The sequence below is a fragment of the Anabrus simplex genome, chromosome 8 (genome assembly GCF_040414725.1).
Source record: "Anabrus simplex isolate iqAnaSimp1 chromosome 8, ASM4041472v1, whole genome shotgun sequence".
Classification (NCBI taxonomy): Eukaryota; Metazoa; Arthropoda; class Insecta; order Orthoptera; family Tettigoniidae; genus Anabrus; species Anabrus simplex.
In genome coordinates, this window is record NC_090272.1 from 38,491,465 (window position 1) to 38,513,501 (window position 22,037).

The 22,037-nt window shown below is 39.0% G+C and overlaps 1 protein-coding gene across 8 annotated transcripts in view; it reads right to left on the bottom strand.

The window, feature by feature from the left end:
• HDAC6 (histone deacetylase 6) overlaps positions 1–22,037 on the bottom strand; it is a 458,923-nt gene that overhangs the window by 217,549 nt on the left and 219,337 nt on the right. For all 8 annotated transcript variants that reach the window (XM_067152102.2, XM_067152103.2, XM_067152104.2 and 5 more), the window contains one exon: positions 2,198–2,380. In XM_067152102.2, coding sequence (XP_067008203.1) covers positions 2,198–2,380 — 183 coding nt within the window. The remainder of the gene's footprint in view (positions 1–2,197; positions 2,381–22,037) is intronic.

Sequence of the window (22,037 nt, forward strand, 5' to 3'; positions counted from 1 at the left end):
GTCCACATGTAGTTGGAAATGAAACCCATTCAAACAAAGACAACATTTGGGCCAAAAATAAATGAAATTTATATAATTGTAAATTTAAGAGGGCTTTCTTTTGTACGTTGCTTTAATTACATTTCTTATCCAAATCTCGTTGACCTTATTCTGAATTCTATTCGTATTATGAACAATGAAATTTGAATTAACTTATTTTATAATGACTAGAATTCCAATTGTGGATTGGATTGGTCAAGCGTGAATAGGGGTTTCTCAAAATGTATTGACTAGAATTTATCACTTAGTTACTTGTAATTTGAAATCAGCACCGAAAAATACTTAAAGTTCAAATATCACTTCCCTTCAATTTTTTTCATCGCAGACCTTCATTTTAATTTCTTATTAATGTGATACGCTCACTATGTAGCGGTTTATAGATGATAACGTCTGGTCTCTGCAAACCAAGAAAGCGAGTTGTTTGATGATTGATGGAAACATCAAAGTGAATGTGTCTTTCATTGGAGAACTACACATTGAGCAAGAAATCTGGATCCTTGTACACCATGGCTAAAAATCTTACACAACAAACAATCCTGGCATGGATCTCTTGCTCCGTCAATTGCTGTCCAGCCTGTATTTGGTATAGAAATCCACCTTTATCATTAAAAATTGTCGAAGAAACAAACTGTTGATATTCAATTTCAAGAACATTCGTCAAAGACTTCATACTGGAGACTCCAACACCTGATTGAGGACACATGCATAATTCTCATTTGTGGAAACAGTTAATGACCAACCACACCTTCCTTCCGTTGACACAATACACTACCAGTAAGATGAAATTACATAACAACAGACAGCATAACTGTGTTGCTTGGTGCCGCCTTATTATATTGTTTGCGATAATAAAACTCCACTATTAAAACTTTCTATCGTGAGATGTATTTTCAACTTCAACCTTACAGCACAACGTTCTTTGCACTACAAGAAACACATAATGCAGGATTTCGCACAGCTCTCATGCGCATGTCCGTTTGTCGGCGTATCGTATCAGCATTATGTGTTCCTTGTAGTGCAAAGAATGTTGTGCTATGAGGTTGAAGTTGAAAATGCATCTCACGATAGAAGAAAAAGTTTTCATAGTGGAGTTTCATAATCGCAAACAATATAATAAGGTGCCACCAAGCAACACAGTTATGCTGTCTATTGTTATGTAATTTCACCGTACTGGTGACTTTCGTATGAGCTGGCTTTCATGTTGTTTTTAAAAAAACACTACTTTTTTTTCAGTTAATGTTGCCAACTCTATTGAAAAATTCTTGTCTAGTGAGGAACAAGGGTGATGATTGACTAATTGTAACTGTAAAAATGTTGGTTACTATCTGCTTGAGGTTTGTGTGTGTTTTTTTTTTTTTTTTTTTTTTTTTTTTTTGCTAGGGGCTTTACGTCGCACCGACACAGATAGGTCTTATGGCGACAATGGGATAGGAAAGGCCTAGGAGTTGGAAGGAAGCGGCCGTGGCCTTAATTAAGGTACAGCCCCAGCATTTGCCTGGTGTGAAAATGGGAAACCACGGAAAACCATTTTCAGGGCTGCCGATAGTGGGATTCGAACCTACTATCTCCCGGATGCAAGCTCACAGCCGCGCGCCTCTACGCGCACGGCCAACTCGCCCGGTGTGTGTGTTTTTTGCAAATTGTTTTCTCTTGAGACCAATAGTGAAAGATTTTGTAAGTACGGTATGCGCCAAAAACTTTCACTATTGGTCTCAAGAGAAAAAAAAAAAAAAAAAAAAACTTGCAAAAAACACACACACCTCAAGCAGATAGCAACCAATATTTTTACTGCTACAATTAGTTAATTGTCAACCTTGTTCCTCACCAGACAAGTATTTTTGAATAGAGTTGACAACATTAACTGGAAAGGGAAAAAAAAAAGTAGTAAATGTTGGTGGATACCTGGGGATCTGCGAAAAACACTTGGGGAACCACTCAAATTAAGGAATTCAGTGATGGTATAAATCATTTTTAGGTTAAAAAAAGACAACTGTCCTTATGCTTTTGAGGTCCTGATTATTAAATGACGGTAGTAGTACAGTTACAGTACAGCCTAAGCCTTGGAAAGATGGAAGGTGTGATTCCAATGTAACATCTTCATCAACATCTCCTGTTTAAGTTGCTCAAGAGCAATAACATTAATCTGACAGATACACACCTGTAGCAAACATCCAGCAGAAAGGCAAGCAGAGTCATAGGAGGCTGGATGTAAGTAAAGAGATCTGAAGTTTTCTTCGAGTTTGTTCAACTCTTTTAGCTTCAAATTCTTTGCTTCCTCCATCTGTTCAATATGAGCCTTTGAATGAAGCAGCAGAAGTTCTTCTTTTGTAGCTGACCGACTCTAAAAAGTAAAATCAACGAATCAAAGATAATAATCATATTACAAAAACAGCAGAAAAGTTTGCGATCATATTTGCATATGTCAATAGAATTATCCAAATTATGTTATTCAGCAATGCGGGGCAGCGCACAATGCTCGAAAGTTCACTGAAGTTCCAGGTTATACTGGGTGTAAGAAATTTCAATCCACGAACTTTAAAAAGAGGCCAAAACAATTACACTGCCTGACAAGAAGTTGAAGCACCCAGAAGGGGGAAGGAAATGAAATGAAACTTCATGTGTTGAGAGAGTACATGATGTTATTTCACTGATTACAAAATCGAGTCAAATTTACAAAGAACTTGGCAGTATAAGCCCACTTATCAGTATGATGCTGCACTCCCTCTGGCCTAGATGCATGTACTGATTTGGTTAGGAAGGGTGTCATAAAGCCATTGCATCATCTTCCGAGGCAAGTTGGCCCACAACGGTTGAAAGTGGTCCTTGATATCCTGGATACTGGCATTCAGACGGACTTCTCGTCCGAGCTGGTCCCACACGTTCTATGGGACAGATCTGGGGATCTTGCTGGCAACAGGAGTATCTCATCATCACATAGAAAGTTCACAGAGACACATGCAGTATGTGGACGAGCACTGTCCTGCTGAAAAATGACACCATACAAGAACTTACAATAAACTTGTATTGATTAGGTGGATCCTTTCTCTTCTATGATATATGATACCGTTATGTGAGAGGTAACACATGAGGATGTAAGATGTCTGTGACATATCGCTGTGGCGTCAAAATTCCCTCTATCACTACCGGTCCTCATACCTGATGGCTCTCCATATCATGATGCCAGGAATAACACCGCCGTGCCTCTCCAAAACAATGGAAGAACGGGACCTCTCCCCAGGCCGCCATCATATTCGCAGACAATGGTCATCTGGGATAGTGCAGAATTGCAATTCATCGTTGAACACAATGAGACTCCATTCATCAGCAGTCCATGCTTCTCGGTCACAGTACCACTCCAAACGCAGCTGTTTGTGTTGTGGTGTTAACGGGAACCTATGCATGGGCTGCTGCCAGTCTGGCCAGTCTCCATTATTATTTGTTCTCAGATGGCAGGTGCATACTTGAAGGGGTTACGATGTACTTGGTGCACAATACGCCAATCCTCTTTTGTGGGGGTCAGACGTGGTCGACCAGAAACTTGACGACGAGTATGCTTGCTCCTACGTTCCCATGCAGTCCATCATTGGGCTACTGTAACATCTGAATGCCTCACAAATCTGTATATTGCATGATTCGACCAGTTGGCCAATTGAAGACCCACAATGAGGCCCCTTTCAAACTCTGTCAGGTGCTGATAACGTTGTCTCACATGAGTACGCGGCATCTCCGTGACCTTCACAGTGATCACTCAACATCTGATGCTCACATACCCTAACAGGCCTAGTAACAACACTAAATACGAACAACACTACTATAATCTGGTGGTTGTTCCACCTATCATTTACATCATCATCATCAATTACAGACCCACCAATGGAGTGTATGTGTACGAAGTTACATTGGCATCTGAACATATCAAATCAAAATCTCTTTATTTACAAATGAGGTGTCTACCTCGGTGGCAAATGGTACATTAAAATACATTATTGTCAAGCACTAAATATTAAATTAACAAGAGAAGAAAATTTTCCTATAACACAATATTATACAATTTACGCTAACAATGTTTTCTATTAAACACACATTTCTTCTAGGGGCTTCAATTTTTTTTTTGTTGGGCAGTGTATGTTTTATTAAATAAACGTAAATGAGAAATTGATAACAATGGTACTTCTTGACATGGCTGAGAATTAAACCATTACTTGTCAATTTAACTGTAATCCTTTATAAGATTCTCATATTTTGGTTGTTTTATATTGACTGTATAATATAAGAAAAATATAAAACCTAAGGTTCGAAAGGATGAAAGGTGCAATAAAAAATAACAAAAAAAGGAATCCAATATTTAATTCATTAGATGCACATACAGTAGAAGTCTGCTATAGCGAGTATAGCATGTAACGAGAACTCCATTACGTGAGGATTTTTCTGTCCCATCAAAATTCCTACATTAAACTGTGAATTATCCTTTGGTTACAGTGAGATCCCTATCACTGATGCATCCGTTATTACGAGCAATTAAATGTGCAAGTCTTTTTCCGGTACCGATATTTATGTACCCAGCCATTATATTGCATGTGACTGATCATCTTCGGTATCGTTTCCTTGCTATGTCAACTAGTGAGCTCTCTCGTCGACATTCGAAGGCGATGTTGGAGTCGATAAGTAATATCCATCAACTGCCGTCCCGTCAAGAAAATCAGAAATGAAAGAGAAGAACATGTTTTCGTAATACGTGCATAAATAATGTGTCCATTAGCAGTTGTTAACTCGTTAGAAATAAGGGCTGAAGTAAATGATCGCTCAATTTTAATACTAAATACTGCAATTAAGTACGAATGAGATACATCTCCAGATATGGCTGAGTGCATCATTGATTTCAGAAGTTATTTTTTATTTTCTCGCATCGGGTTAAATTTCGGAAAGGCTTCACTTAAGAAAATGGAAATTGCAACACCATGAAAGCATTGGTCGTTTGTGTTGATATGCAAGATATGGAACGATGCCATGTAGATATGTAAACGATCAAAGTTTCAGATCCATTGGATTGCTGCTACAGGTCTCCCCACATGATTGGTCGCGGAGGAATCAACTCCAGTATACGGACAATGGTGTAGCGTAGTTGAATTGCAGTCTGTGCAGTGAAGTGTTCCTCGTCAAACATGCCTCGACGACAGAGAAGAGCACGCTATTGACAACTGTCGCCGTTTGAGAGGGCTCGGATAATTGGGCTGTGTGAGGCTGGATTATCGCTAAGGACTGTCGTTGCATGTGTTGGCCGACAGGCATCTACGGTACATGTATGGCAGCAGTGGTCAAATGAAGGTACCCACACTCGTTGACTTGGCACAGGCCCAGCGCAACTGACAACTGTGAGAGAGGATCGCCACATCTTTCGGATGGCCCAGATGGAACCCCATGCAACAGCACCGCAAATTCGAGCAGCTGTGGTACCCCACGTTACACAACAAACAGTTGGTAATCGCCTGTGTGCAGCTGGCTTACGAGCCCGTGTCCCTGCAGAAGGTGTTCCATTGACCACACAAGAGCGACGTGTAAGGCTGGCCTGGTGTCGAGAAAGATCGACGTGGGTCGACGAATGGCATAGGGTCGTCTTAAGTGATGAATCGTGCTTCTGTCTTGCCTGCAGTGATCGCCGAAATCCTGTGCGCTGACGTATCGGGGAGAGGGGCCGTCCAGATTTTATTGTCGAGAGGCACACAGGACCAACACCAAGCATTTGGTCTGGGGAGCTATTGGCTTTAATGTGAAATCACAATTAGTGCTTGTTGAGGGCACTATGACTGCTCGACAGTATGTTGATAGGGTATTCAATCCAGTGGTTGTCCCTATGATGGCGAACATTGCTAATGGGATGTTTCAGCAGGACAATGCCTGGGTTCACACTGTACGCATCTCCAGAGAAGCTCTCCACGACATCAAAACCTTAGAATGACCCGCCAGATCCCCGGACCTCAGTCCTATTGAGCATGTGTGGGATATGATGGGTCAACAACTGGCCAACTGTCCTCAGCCACCCACAACTCTCGAATAACTGACCCATGCAGTGCAGCAAGCATGGGCCACAATTTCTCAGGAAGCGATCCAGGGCCTTACTGACTCCATGCCTCGACGAATTCATCATTTTGCAGCTCGTGGTGGGCACATCCTGTATTGATTGTTGTCCAAACTTTCAGTCAGAGGGACCTGAAAGTGTAATCATCAAATCACAACCGAACACTCGTCCTGCATGTTCAATTGCAGCAATGTAGCACTACTCCTTCTGGGTGTTGCAATTTCCATTTTCTTCAGTGTATTATCATGCAAATTTACAGCATTATTATTCATTTTCTACTGATACTTGCAATGTGTTTTCATGAGGCAAATAGTATGATTAAGTTAGGTTAGGTGACGCTGTTTGAAGAAGAAAACTGAAACGTTTGCCATAGAGGCCTCTGTAGTGATACTATAATTTTTTCAGAATGCCAAATTGCATTGGCCTTCACCAGGGCATGTTAAGTTCTGCCACCGACAGTGAGAACTTAACATGCGTTGATGAAGGCCAATTAAATTTGGCTGAAAGCTCGGCTTCATTAAATAAATATATATATAGTGGCTTTAATCCAGTGTTCATGTATTTCTTTACATTAAGATATTCAGAGATTCACTTTAGGGTAGCTAGCTTGAACAAGTTCTGCACACTGATGAAAGGCACGGACTGAGCAAATGAAGTGAATCAATTTGGGACATAAAACTTTCAATGCTTCACCAGCTTTAACTATATACCCGTACAAAGCTGCATCACTCACAAACATTAGCACATTTACAGATATCTAATACCATTTTGCTATAGAAATGCCATGGCACTATTGAATAATTTGGTTTTAGTTTTGTTGTTACATGTATCCAAGACCTTGCATCTTAATAAAATAGGTTAACAAGGTTCATCTCATTCTTGCTGAGTTGTCTGTTGTCTCATCAAGTAATACCCATAAGGAGTATCTTGCATAAATTTCCTCATTTCTTCCAGTGTCTTTTCACTCTTCACATTCAATTGCATATTGGAAAGAAATATCTGTTTTTCCTTGTTTTGTAACTTACTGTTGGACTTGTGTTGTGTTTTTGTTTGAAACGTGTTGTACAAGAAACTGCTGAGAAGTAGACACTATTTTCTACATACAATTATAATTTTACATATGAGGACTTACGACGTGGTGCCATTTTAACTATTAAATACACTGAATGAATAAATATATAAACCACACTGAAGATACATTCAAAGCTCATACACAACTGTTGATGGTTCATGAAGTACTGAATAGAATAGGTTAACCTAATTGGTGTATGTAACTGGGCATTGGGTACATGTCAATTTGTAAACATCGGAGTTTGAAAATATGTTAAATTTCTCCTTCGTACAGCAATGATAAAAAGGTAATTTGGAGGTATTATTGATTGTTTTAAAGACTACGTTCATTTTGTGTTTTTTGAGAACGTTCGTTACCTGGAAAATGTCCAAATGCCGATCCTCATTTATTTCTTAAGAATTTTGAATTAATAATGGAAAAAATTTTAAAGTTTAAGGCAAAAGTTGCTGTTTGTGGGGATTTTGTGGTACTTCAAGATGGCGCCCGGTAATGACAACATAGCATTTTATCCTCCGAGTAAATTAATCGTAAAATGTGACGAAAAGTGTGGGAAATGTCTAAGATTAGTGAAAAATGGAATGTTGTGGGATTCATGTGTTCGATGGTGGCATTATAAGTGCGAAAATTGGCCTAGGGACGCAAAAACTAATGAAAATGTTGACTGGATTTGTGAGTTGTGTGTTCAGAATGTTGTAGTCGGAGACGGCATTGACGATGAAGAACTGAAAATAAACGATGAGGGATATAAAAGTGCATTAGAAATTATAAACATTCTACAAAAGACAATGAGGTTCTTAAAGTAGAAAATCAAGAATTAAAAGAAAAACTGCAATCACTAGAATTCGGGACTGATCATTCTTCAAGTGATATACAGGCACCAGTAACAAACTCAAGCACGTGGTGTCAAGTAGTTCATAGCTGGCCGGCTACGAAGAGATCTACATCTGAATATCCGGAATAAACATCAGAAATAGGTTTTCTGTTCAAATAATTTAATTCAGGAAGAAAGTGATCGCGTGTGTGAAACCAAAAGCATTGCGAACCGCTGCGATGCGTGCCAAGCTTAAAATTTAGGCCTAAATTTCAGACTCAAGATCCAGCTAGGCCTAAATCAGCAAAGGTAGCTGTGTTTGGTGATAGCCAAGGAAGGAGAATTGCAGGAGTGATAAATGACGAGAATACAGCAGCAACCGGAGAAGTATATCCAGGAGCTTCCATTAGCTATGTCCTGGAAAACGTAGAAGAAACAACTAGGAACTTCGGGAGCGGTGATGCCGTGCTTATCATCTGTGGTACGAACGACGCAGCTCACGGAGACGCCAAGAATGTACGTTCTCAACTTAAATAAACGGTAGGGAAGCTGACTCACACTAACATCTTTGTAGTGAACGTGCCCCACAGGCATGATTTGAGTAGAGGCTCGTGTGCGAACACTGACACGGACAAAGTTAATACAGATATTGTTAAAATCTGTAAACATTTTTTGTAACACTCAGGTAATTGAATGCAGCAGTTCTGAGAGACATTGTTACACAAAACATGGCCTTCATCTAAACAATTCAGGTAAATGGAAGACTGCTAATATTGTTCTCGATTTTATTAATCATCAGATATGTACTTTGAAAATGCAACTCCCTTAGGTTATAATATCCACCAGGAAAACTAGTAAAAAGAGCCATGTAAACCAAAACTAGCACCTGTGACCGAATCAGATCAGTCACCAAATCAAACCATTATCAAGGATAGTTTAGTAAGTAGCCAAACTCAGATATGTCCTATTTATAAAATACCAGTATATGAAACAGCAGGTCAGAAATCTCCACCAGCAATGAGTGATACAAAAAGTAGTTGCTCAGAGGTAAATGGCATCCGAAAGAAGAATAGAAAGGGTAAATCTCTCAATTTATTACAAGTGAATATACAATGCATTAGGAATAAGTTGTTAGAATTAAAACACTTTTGCCAAACCAAGAAAGTCGATGTGATTTGTGTACCGGAGCATTGGCTTTCTGAATATCAAGTAGAATATATTGTGCCCCGTGGATATACTGCTGCAGACATATTTTGTAGGAGTAAAAAGAAAAATGGGGGAGGTGGGATTTTAGTTAGAGAGTGTTTTAAATTTTTAAAGATCGATTTAAGTCAATATTGTGTGGAATTAGAGGGAGAATTTAGTTGTGTGAAGCTCGTTGATCAGAATTTGATAACTGTTAGTTTGTATAGACCTCGAAATGCTGATGCTTATGTATTTCTTAAGAATTTTGAATTAGTAATGGATTTTTTTTTTAAGTTTAAGGCAAAAGTGGCTGTTTGTGGGGATTTTAACATAGAGATGGCATATTCAGCTGGGCAGATTTATAGAAATTTTCTGAATATACTAAGAACTCTAAATTTAACTTGCACAAACAAGCTACCTACAGTACATGTAATAATGCATGCTTGGATAATGTTACTGAAAATTGTTCGAGAGATTTGTATAAACTTAGACTTGGTGGGGGTTTTGCAGATCATGACCCTTGCTTATACAAGGCGTGTTTTTTAAGTAAGGTCCGTTTGAAAATAAGTACACAATGAAAGGTTATTTCAAAAAAGTAAAGTTATTTTCAGAAAGTCCATACTTCACTCTATATTTTGACGTAGTTGCCAAGTTTGTTCAAACACTTATCATTTTACCAATTTTAAAATACCCTCTTCATAGAAACTTGCCGCCTGCTCCGATAACCAAGAGTTCACTGCTGTTTTCACATCGTCGTCATCATTGTAATGGTTGCCACTGAGGTGATGTTTGAGGTGGAGGAACAGATGGTAATCGCTCGGCGCAAGATCAGGACTGCAGGTGGGTGGTCTAAAACTTTCCAGAAAAAACTGTCCACGAAATCGCGGGTCTGACCTGCAGTGTGAGGTCTTGCATTGTTTTGAAGAAGGACAATTCCTTTTGTCAGCATGCCGCGTCTTTTATTTTGAATCGCTCTGCGTAGCTTTCTTAGGGTTTGGCAGTATGCTTCTGCATTGACAGTGGTTCCTCGTTGCATGAAGTCGAGCAACAAAACACCTTGCCTATCCCAAAACATCGACGGCATGATTTTGCGCTGGGACAGAGTCTGTTTGGCCCTCACCCTTACAGGTGAGTGTGTGTGTGTCCATTCCATGCTCTGTTGCTTCGATTCGGGCATGATATGTGAAACCCATGTTTCGTCTCTAGTTGCGATCTGACTCAAGAAGCCGTCACCTTCTTCGTCATAACAAGTCAAGAACTTCATCGCACACTCAAATCTTTGGTTTTTGTGGTCCTCTGTTAGGAGTTTTGGGACCCAACAGGAGCACAGTTTCCTAAACTTTAGGTGTTCAGAAACAATGTTCTGAAGCACTGATCTCGACACATCAGGAAATTCATTTGAGAGACCTGTTATTGTGAAGCGCCTGTTCTCACAAATCTTCACTTCAACTGAAGCCACCAAATCGTCTGTAATCAAAGAAGGGCGACCGGAGCGGTCCTCATCATGGACGTTGTCACGGCCATCTTTGAATTGTCGTACCCACCATGCACTTTGCTTTCACTCATAACAGTATCACCGTACACTTCGCAAATCTGTCGATGAATTTCTGCAGCAGACAAGTTCCTTGCTGACAAAAACCGTATCACTGACCGAACATCACACGCAGCAGGCGAGTTGATAGTCTTAAACATTTTGAAAACAAAGAACAGAACCGTACAGGTTAGCTACAGAGCTGAAACTGAGCACAGTTGTTCCCAAGGCATGCCGGTACACAACACACGCGCTCGTTGTGATACGCGCGCGAACTACTAGTGTCTACAACAAAACAGACCTTACTTAAAAAACACACTTCGTTATCATTATATCTTAACCAGCCTGACATAATTTACAATGACAACCTGTTCTGATGTGCGTAAAAAGTCAGGGTGATGATTATATTAACATATTTATTGAAAATCTGAAACAAATTAACTGGGGCTTTGTATTTGAATTTCTAATGGGAGAAAATTATATTGAAACTGTATGTGGAAACTTTTTAGATATATTGGTAGAATTGAATTAATGTTCACCGCTGGTAAAAATTAGTTGTAATGGTAAATTCAAAAGCAAGAAGGCCTTTATTTAAGGGCCCCTAAATACAATTGGACTAATAAGAAAAAAGAGGTAGACATCATTAACACAGCGGCCGAAATAGAGACCAACGTTTCTAAACTCCCGTATGAAATACAAAGCGACATAAAAATGGAAATAAAGAATAAACTTCCTACGCTAGCCAAAGATTTGAATGCTAAATTTGATATCAGACAACATACACTAATACAAATTTTAAAAACTAAGATAGAAAACAACAACATTGTGGTAACTAAGGCTGACAAGGGGGGATCAATAGTTCTATTAGACAAAGAAACATATATTAAAAAAACAGAGGATTTCTTTAACAGTAATGAGTGCACGGTTATTAATAAAGATCCACTGGTTAAGATCCAATGTAATTTAAAGACAATAATAAAGAATTTGACATTTCTGATTAATGAACAAGATCAACAGAAACTCGTAAGTATGAATCCGAATACGCCTGTGGCAAGAGCTCTTTCTAAGGTACATAAAAATGATATTCCAATGCGTCCTATTATTAACTGCCACAACAGTCCAACTTATAAACCCTCTATGTACATCCATGGCTTTCTTAAGAGACATTACGTGTTTAATAACAAACAGCCCTTAAGGAATTCAATAGATTTTTGTGAGATTTTAAGCAAATTTAATCTTCCACCAAATCAAGCAATATGCTCTTTCGATGTGATTAATATGTACCCGAATATTCCGATTAGTGACACAGTTAACATCATCTATGATAACATCTGTAAACATAGTGGCCTCAGTTGAAAGGAGATCGATGAATTCATGAAACTATTGAATTTTGTTCTGGACAACAATTATTTTACATTTAACAAAAAAATTTATAAACAGAACGGTTTAGCAATGGGTGACCCAATATCGGGCATCCTAGCTGACATTTACATGGACTCAATTGAACACACAGAAATAAAAACTAATATTAAAGGGATTTGCTTATGGTTGAGGTATGTGGACGATACATTTGTAATAATTGATAAATATTAGCGAAATTTTGGAAAAATTAAAAAATATCGACCCTAACCTGAGTTTTACTAAGGAAGATGAAGACAAGGGTTCCTTAAATTTTCTAGACATAACAGTTACACGAACCAATAACACTTTTGAATTTCAAATATATAGAAAGCCTACACATTCTCCGATAACTATAAATAATTCCTCATTACACCCTGTCTCCCAGAAACAAGCATCTTTTCATAGTTTAATTTATAGAGCACTAAGAATCCCTCTTTCCGCTACTAACTTAAGGAATGAGTTGAACTACATAAGAAACCTAGCCAGACTTAATGGGTTTAAGGTCGAGATGGTAAACCGCTTAATTCACATTACATACATACATTATCATTATAGACTGTTATGCCTTTCAGCGTTCAGTCTGCAAGCCTCTGAGAATTAACTAAACGTCGCCACAATCCTCGATTTGCAACTAGTGTTGTGGCCTCATTTAGTTCTATACCTCTTATCTTTAAATCGTTAGAAACAGAGTCTAACCATCGTCGTCTTGGTCCCCCTCTACTTCTCTTACCCTCCATAACAGAGTCCATTATTCTCCTAGGTAACCTATCCTCCTCCATTCGCCTCACATGACCCCACCACCGAAGCCGGTTTATGCGTACAGCTTCATCCATCGAGTTCATTCCTAAATTAGCCTTTATCTCCTCATTCCGAGTACCCTCCTGCCATTCTTCCCACCTGTTTGTACCAGCAATCATTCTTGCTACTTTCATGTCTGTTACTTCTAACTTATGAATAAGATATCCTGAGTCCACCCAGCTTTCGCTCCCGTAAAGCAAAGTTGGTCTGAAAACAGACCGATGTAAAGATAGTTTCGTCTGGGAGCTGACTTCCTTCTTACAGAATACTGCTGATCGCAACTGCGAGCTCACTGCATTAGCTTTACTACACCTTGATTCAATCCTGCTTACTATATTACCATCCTGGGAAAAAACACAACCTACATACTTGAAATTATCGACCTGTTCTAGCTTTGTATCACCAATCTGACATTCAATTCTGTTGAATTTCTTACCTACTGACATCAATTTAGTCTTCGAGAGGCTAATTTTCATACCATACTCATTGCACCTATTTTCAAGTTCTAAGATGTTAGACTGCAGGCTTTCGGCACAGTCTACCATTAAGACCAAGTCGTCAGCATAGGCCAAACTATTTACTACATTTCCACCTAACTGAATCCCTCCCTGCCATTTTATACCTTTCAGCATATGATCCATGTAAACTACAAACAGCAAAGGTGAAAGATTACAGCCTTGTCTAACTCCTGTAAGTACCCTGAACCAAGAACTCATTCTACCATCAATTCTCACTGAAGCCCAATTGTCAACATAAATGCCTTTGATTGATTTTAATAATCTACCTTTAATTTCATAGTCCCCCAGTATGGCGAACATCTTTTCCCTCGGTACCCTGTCATATGCTTTCTCTAGATCTACGAAACATAAACACAACTGCCTATTCCTCTCGTAGCATTTTTCAATTACCTGGCGCATACTGAAAATCTGATCCTGACAGCCTCTCTGTGGTCTGAAACCACACTGGTTTTCATCCAATTTCCTCTCAACGACTGATCGCACCCTCCCTTCCAAGATGCCAGTGAATACTTTGCCTGGTATACTAAGCAATGAGATACCTCGATAGTTATTGCAATCCTTCCTGTTCCCTTGCTTATAGATGGGTGCAATTACTGCTTTTGTCCAATCTGAAGGTACCTTACCAACACTCCACGCTAATTTGACTACTCTATGAAGCCATTTCATCCCTGCCTTCCCACTATACTTCACCATTTCAGGTCTAATTTCATCTATTCCTGCTGCCTTATGACAATGGAGTTTATTTACTATCCTTTCCACTTCCTCAAGCATAATTACACCAACATCATTTTCCTCCTCCCCATGAGCTTGGCTGTTTGCAACACCACCATGATGATTTCCTTTTACATTGAGAAGATGTTCAAAATATTCCCTCCACCTATCCAGTGATTCCCTGGGATCTATTATGAGTTCACCTGAATTACTCAAAACACTGTTCATTTCCTTTTTCCCTCCCTTCCTAAGATTCTTTATTACTGTCCAGAAAGGTTTCCCTGCTGCTTGACCTAGCCTTTCCAGGTTATTACCAAAATCTTCCCATGACTTCTTTTTGGATTCAACAACTATTTGTTTCGCTCTGTTTCTTTCATCTACGTACAAATCCCTGTCTGCCTCGGCCCTTGTTTGGAGCCATTTCTGATAAGCCTTCTTTTTACGTTTACAGGCTGCTCTCACTTCATCATTCCACCAAGATGTTCGCCTTTTCCCATCTTTACACACAGTTGTTCCTAGGCATTCCCTTGCTGTTTCTACTACAGCATCCCTGTATGCCACCCATTCACTTTCTATATCCTGAACCTGCTTACTGTCTACTGTTCGAAACTTCTCACTAATCATATCCATGTATTTCTGTCTAATTTCCTCGTCCTGGAGATTTTCTACCCTTATTCGTTTGCAGACAGATTTCACTTTCTCTACCCTAGGCCTAGAGATACTTAGTTCACTACAGATCAGATAGTGATCTGTATCATCGAAAAATCCCTGAAAAACTCGTACATTCCTAAAAGATTTTCTGAATTCAAAGTCTGTTAAGATATAGTCTATTATGGATCTGGTACCCCTAGCCTCCCATGTGTAGCGGTGAATAGCCTTATGCTTGAAGAATGTATTCGTAACAGCTAAACCCATACTAGCACCGAAGTCCAGCAAACGCTTCCCATTCCCATTAGCTTCCATATCTTCCGCACATTTACCAATCACCCTTTCGTATCCTTCAGTTCTATTCCCAACTCTCGCATTGAAATCGCCCATTAGCACTATTCTATCCTTGCTGTTGACCCTGACCACAATGTCACTCAATGCTTCATAAAACTTGTCAACTTCATCCTCATCTGCACCCTCACATGGTGAATACACAGACACAATCCTTGTCCTAATTCCTCCCACTGACAAATCCACCCACATCATTCGCTCATTTACGTGCCTAACCAAAACTATGTTGCGTGCAATGGTATTCCTGATAAAGAGCCCTACCCCAGACTCTGCCCTTCCCTTTCTAACACCCGTCAAGTACACTTTATAATCTCCTATTTCTTCCTCCTTATCTCCCCTTACCCGAATATCACTTACTCCTAGCACATCCAGATGCATCCTCTTTGCTGACTCAGCCAGTTCTACCTTCTTTATTCCATAAGCCCCATTAATATTGATAGCTCCCCATCGAATTCCATTTCGTTCGCCAAGTTGTTTCCAAGGAGTCCCTCGCCTGTCAAATGGGAGTGGGACTTCATTACTCCCATAGGTCCGAGGCTTGCTTAAAGTGTTCTGAGCTCGGTAAATTCATGAAGCAGGATGCTGCCCTACTTGCACATAGTCCAAGTGAGGATCTCTCCTCTAACGGGTTATGGACCACCGGTGAATTGTATAGTCCTAGCCGCCTGAGCACAAGGAGGGCCACGACTCAGAATATGTCCGAGATGCCCACCTTAATTCACAAAATCAAAAATAAGTTATCCACGAATCTCATACCCGACAAACCAAAAAGAACTAAGTACGTCACTTTCACTTATAGTAGCCCAGTGGTCCACCAAATTGCGAATACTTTCAGTAAGCATATTATGAACGTAGCCTTTCGAATAATTAACACAACTCGAAACATATTTTTTAATCATAATAAAATGAATTACGACAATAATAGATATTCAGGTTCAGGAGTTTATAGATTAACATGTTCTCAGTGTGGAAAAATCTTATGTTGGACAGACTGGGCGCAGCTTTTATATAAGGTACATAGAACATTTCAATGCCGAAAAACAAAATAAATACTCGGCAATGAGCACCCACATGAAGGAAAAATCTTATGTTGGACAGACTGGGCGCAGCTTTTATATAAGGTACATGGAACATTTCAATGCCGAAAAACAAAATAAATACTTGGCAATGAGCACCCACATGAAGGAAACTGGACACTGGTTCACTACAATAGAAAAAGATCTCACAATAATCAGGAATACAGGCAAAGGTAAACTTTTGAATGAATTAGTATTTACATTTTCTTGGACAGGACATATCATAAAGATCATAATCTTAATGACGACACGGAAGTCAGAAGTCCGCTACATATTTTAATGCCTAAGTTATTGAATACGGTCAACCCAAACCATAGTAAAGTCCCTCAGATATTTAAATCCATAGAATTAAAGACTTCCTCTATTTCGTTAAATACCGACCCCATACTTGCTCCTTCAAGTAACGCCCCTTCTATATTGCCTACAACACGTGAGGCTCCGCCTACCGGTACCCCCTCTTCCCCTCAGCAATCTCCAACACCTCCACAGCGTCGATACTACACTAGAAGTAGGAACTTCAAACAGACTAACGCTGCAGATACATTAGGACATACATTACATCTTGAGAATAAGTAAGTACACATTATTCAACATATAGTTTTCAGTGATATACTCTCGGCCTAATTTCCCGTCGTCAAGTTAGCTTTCCGTTTCATTCCAGATTGACAACATTGTTTACTACGGACATCCACGTCTACATGAGGCATTTTCTGGTCACACAAAATTGTCGTCCAACCTACCTTCTTTTATTTGGATATTTTAGCAGCGTTTTACAGCATATTCTTCAATGTTTTTTAGCACTTCACGACATACTACGATTTTTATCCAACTTTCCAAGACGTCTTAAACTATACTGCCTCCAATTCAACTACATATTTCCATCCTTATTTCAAAATATTGACCTCAAACACGAGCATATACTGTATCTTTTAACCGCCTTATTCTTATTCTGTGACGCTTTATTTTTGATATTCTGTTTTCCAAATGTAATATATACTGTTCAAGCTTTTCATCAAAAAGATCCATTTTAGTGTCAGACATAGATTACTTTCAAAAATCAACGTGTGACAATTACTTTTAGATGAATATTTCAATTTTTCAAAGTGATTTTAGTATAAGTTCTGTTTTATTCAATGTTTTTGTACTGTAAACATTTTGCATCCACAGTATTAACACTTGTTAAATATTCATCAATATGTTTACGTAAGTTATTATGACTCCTTAGACCATGTGTGTTTTAAGATTGATTGAGGCTGATAATGCCCAATAAATAGTGGGAGAAACATGTACCCTTCAAATTTTTGGTAATTTCCACGTGTATTTAACCACACTATAGTGGAATAAATTGTATTGAATAGGTGGTATTAAAATTACTCCTCGTATAAACTTTGTGATTAGCTATTTTTCAACACAGAATAATGACGAGAATAATGGTTTGTAAGGTAAATGTACTACTACTCCTGTTCTTGAAATTGTTAATCTGATATTAACAGCTTTTGAAAACAAACAGGGCATCTCTTTGGTGTTATGTGACCTAAGTAAAGCATTTGACTGTATTAATCATGAAATTTTACTTGCAAAGCTTGAGATATATGAAGTCCAGTATCTCTCACTGCACATAATTAATATATCAGTTTGTCTCGATTAAAAATAGGTATTCCACTTTGAAGGAAGGTAAAACTGGTGTACCACAGGGCTCTGTCCTCAGTCGATTTTTATTCATTCTGGCAATCAATGATTTACCGCAAAATGTCACAGCTCATGCTGTTATATCCTATGCAGACGATACAACGTTAATTACAAAACACCATAGCATCTCAGGTTTACATCCAATAGGCTGCTGTGCTATCAGGTTAAAACTCAATTTCTCACACTAGGTTTATCCAAAGATATTGAAAGTCAGTCAGTCAAAATTTTGGGTTTTCATATTGATGCCAAATTGAACTGGGAAACACACATTGATCATGATTCTAAAAAAATATCACGAGTGGCCTCTTTGGTATGGAAATTGAGGGATATAGTTAGCAGTGACTACCTAATGATGGCATATTTTGGTTCCTTCCAGTCACATATTACTTATGTACTGTAATTATGGGGGCATTCTTCTAAGGTATATAATATTCTTCTAATACAGAAAAAGGTTGTCCACACAATGTATAGGGCTGGTACAATTGACCATGGTCGACCTCTCTTCATTACAAGTAACTAATCTCATTTTGTTCCGTATTGAAGATACAATAAGTATCATTCTTTCAAGAATAAAATTACTGCATCCACCTATTCAATACAATTATATTTTGTAGTGATTAAATCCTACATGAATTATAAACACTGATTAGGAACATGTTTTGCCCTAATTTTGGGCATCTTCAGCCTAATACCAATCTTAAGATCAAGTCTTAAATCTATTAAACATTGGAACTTAATACTAAATACAATGGTCTTATGCTAATTTTTTATTTTTTTATTTTACAAAAGTTGTGGTTTAGGTGATATTTACACAGTTTACAATATGTACATTAATTAAAAGCCAGAATTTGTGAACAAGGAAGCAACTAAATTATTTTATTTTACAATGACTAGATAACGTCCAAAGTGTAAAATGCAATAAAAAAGCAGATGACATGAGATGACATGAACAACCTGGGACATACACAGAAGAATGCCAGTCCTTCACAAATCTGGTAACACTTTTATTTGCCCCTATCATTGTGTATCCATTGTCAAATGAAAAAGAAATGCAATTTTCCCCATGGAATGGCTAAAGAAGACAACTCACTATTAATAACAGAGAAAATTTCCTCACCTGTATTGTCAGACCTCTCTAACAATGACAATAGAAGAGTTGATATTTGGCCTCTCTGAGCATTAAAGGGACAACTATAGGATAAAGTTTAACTGCATTTGAATCTGTACTACCATCAGTAGCCAATGAAAAGGGTGTTACTTGCAAAAGTTCACTTATTTCCTTTTCTGCCTCAGATGCCATGTATTGAGCTGACATTGTCAGGACGGCACATGAAGATGTAGTTAAAACAGATACATTGTGTCTGGTATAAAATTTTGCAATTCACTGCGGTGCCTATGAAGTTAACTCTTTCCAGTCTAACTGCGAGCATAGCTCTTGTTCTTGTACTCTTGCACAACCATATTTCTGAGATATTTTAGAGTCGGGGAACATTGATCTAAACAAATTTCCAGCGTGATCTGAAACTGATAACGGAATATTATGCTCCAAAAGAAATGATGTGAACAACAATTCAGCATTTGACACTGCAGTTTCATTACCTTTTACGAAGAACAATGAAACAGACTGGTTTCGTAATTTTGATTCACCGTATGTGTGATGTTTCTTGAATTCTATGTGTCGTCTGCAATCATCATGTCCACCCTGAGCCACAGAGAAATCACACAAACACACACTGCAGAACATGTGGTTTTCACTAACACGAGGACCAAGTAGGCATGGTCATTCCTTTGTGTAATCGTCTCGATATTTCTGTAACACTGATGTCTTCTTAGAAGAAGATGCAATTTGACAATTGCTCCACTTCATTTTACAAAACCAATCACTTCTTTTCTAATCAACGACTAGGATAATTAGAACTGAAATGCGCTAAATATACCAGTCGTTCTACGCACACAGCAGACAGAGAGCTGAATGCGTTCACTGGACAACCAAAGAGAATTGCAGCAGAGCAAGGAGTAGAGCCTACCTCACGGCTGACTTGACGCGTCATTCTAAATAAGAAAGCAGCGTATATCTATGTAGCTGGCCATGATTTCACAATGCTCGCGGGAAACAAAAGGAAGTGAGGACCAAATAACTGCCATATATGTTTAGCTGCCAACTTACAAACATTGAAATGAGGGAGGTTGACCAGTAACAATCTAAGGGAATGAACATTTTTTACTTCTTTCCTTTTTTTCGTAGAAATTAATTTTTATCGTGACAATGTTGCTTTTCCGTTATAATTTCCCCTTTGACCGTGATGACGTAATCATGAACTGAAATCCGTAATCATTACGGACAATCCAACACCTCTGACATTATCAGGACGGCACATGAAGATGTGGTTAAAACAGATACATTGTGTCTGGTATAAAATTTTGCAATTCACTGCGGTGCCTATGAAGTTAACTCTTTCCAGTCTAACTGCGAGCATAGCTCGCAGCGGCCAAAATTACGCTCAGGCCGCGCTGCAGGCATAGCCCGTAGTAAGGTTTGACAATTCACTAAATATCGAGAATGAACTATGCACGCATTCTGGTGGTTACATCGTGTTTCTTCATGTAATAACTACAAGAGTATTTAAGCAGATGGCGTATTATACGAAGGCTTTTTTTTTTTTCCAACTTCCGATCGCGCAGGTAAAGAACCACACAAGCTGTGGGAACTGTTCGCACATGGAAGGTGACTGCTCAAGTCCTCCCCTCTACCCGTGGTCACAGCCAACTTCCTCACACCAGTATGAGCCGAGGTATTGGCACGGAAATATGGCCGCTACTATTGACGCTCCCGCCAAATGTGAGGTGCGTAGAGTGATGCGTTTCCTTCAAGAATAATGGAATAGTGCAGCTGACATTCATCGACGAATGAGTCGAGTATACGGTCCAAACATTATGAGTGATGGTGTTGTGCGTGAATGGTGCAGTAAGTTCAAAGAAGGCCGGACCGATGTTCACGATGAAGGGGGGGCAAGGACGTAAGTCTGTCACTACAGATGACATTGTTCATGAAATCGACCAAGAGGTTGGCAAAAACGTCATCTGGCAAGGTCATCTGTTTACAAGATCCTAACAGAACACCTGCGCTACAAGAAACTGTGCGCCCGATGGGTTCCGAAGATGTTGTCTGATGACCACAAAAGACGCCGTTGAAGTTTCTTACCCGTTATGAGGCTGAAGGTGGCGATTTGTTGAAGAAAATTGTGACTGGCGATGAGACTTGGGTTTCGTACGTCACCACCAAAACAAAACATCAATCACGTCAATGGATGCATATGCACTCAACAAAGAAACCGAATAAGTCTAAGCAAACCTTCAATGAACAGAAGATGATGGCTACAGTCTTTTGGGACCAAAAAGGAGTGTTGCTTGTTGAGTTCATGGAACGGGGGTCTACGATCAATGCAGCTGTTTATTACCAGACTTTACGACGACTGAGGAGGGCATACAGAACAAACTACGAGGCATGCTGACGTCTGGAATCCTCTTCATTCATGACAACGCAACAACTTCTGCAGGAGGAATTTCGGTGGGACGTTTTTGACCACCCACCGTACAGTCCCGATTTCACTTTACAAAATAAAATATTTATAAAATCCTCCTATCAATACAAGTCAAGTCATCTGTTAGATGAAGCAAAGTCTATAAATGTTTCAGCCTAATCTCAAGGCCATCTTCAGTAGTAAAACAAAGATTACATAATATACAAACAAATTAAAAATCGTAATGATGTGAAGTGACAGTGATCATGATTAGTGAGTTAAAAACACATTGAGGTACAAAGTCCTCTCGTCTAATAGATCTTGCTGACTGTTAGATAAAAACACTATGCTGAGGAGTGTAGTGAGACCGTCAAAACTATGAATAAAACGTGTATAACATCTGTAATGAGAAAAAAGGAATATATGAGTGGATGAAGAACAAGTTAAAAATGATGTACGAAAAGAAAACTCATTTGACTTACTTGTAACTAAAAGTTGTTGTCTCGAATGGAGATGACCTTGTCGAACGTTTTTCACCCGCCGGTAGTGAACCTCAGTCAAGTTGACCTTGATCCTAAGGACCACAAGATATTAAATAAGGGACCAAAAC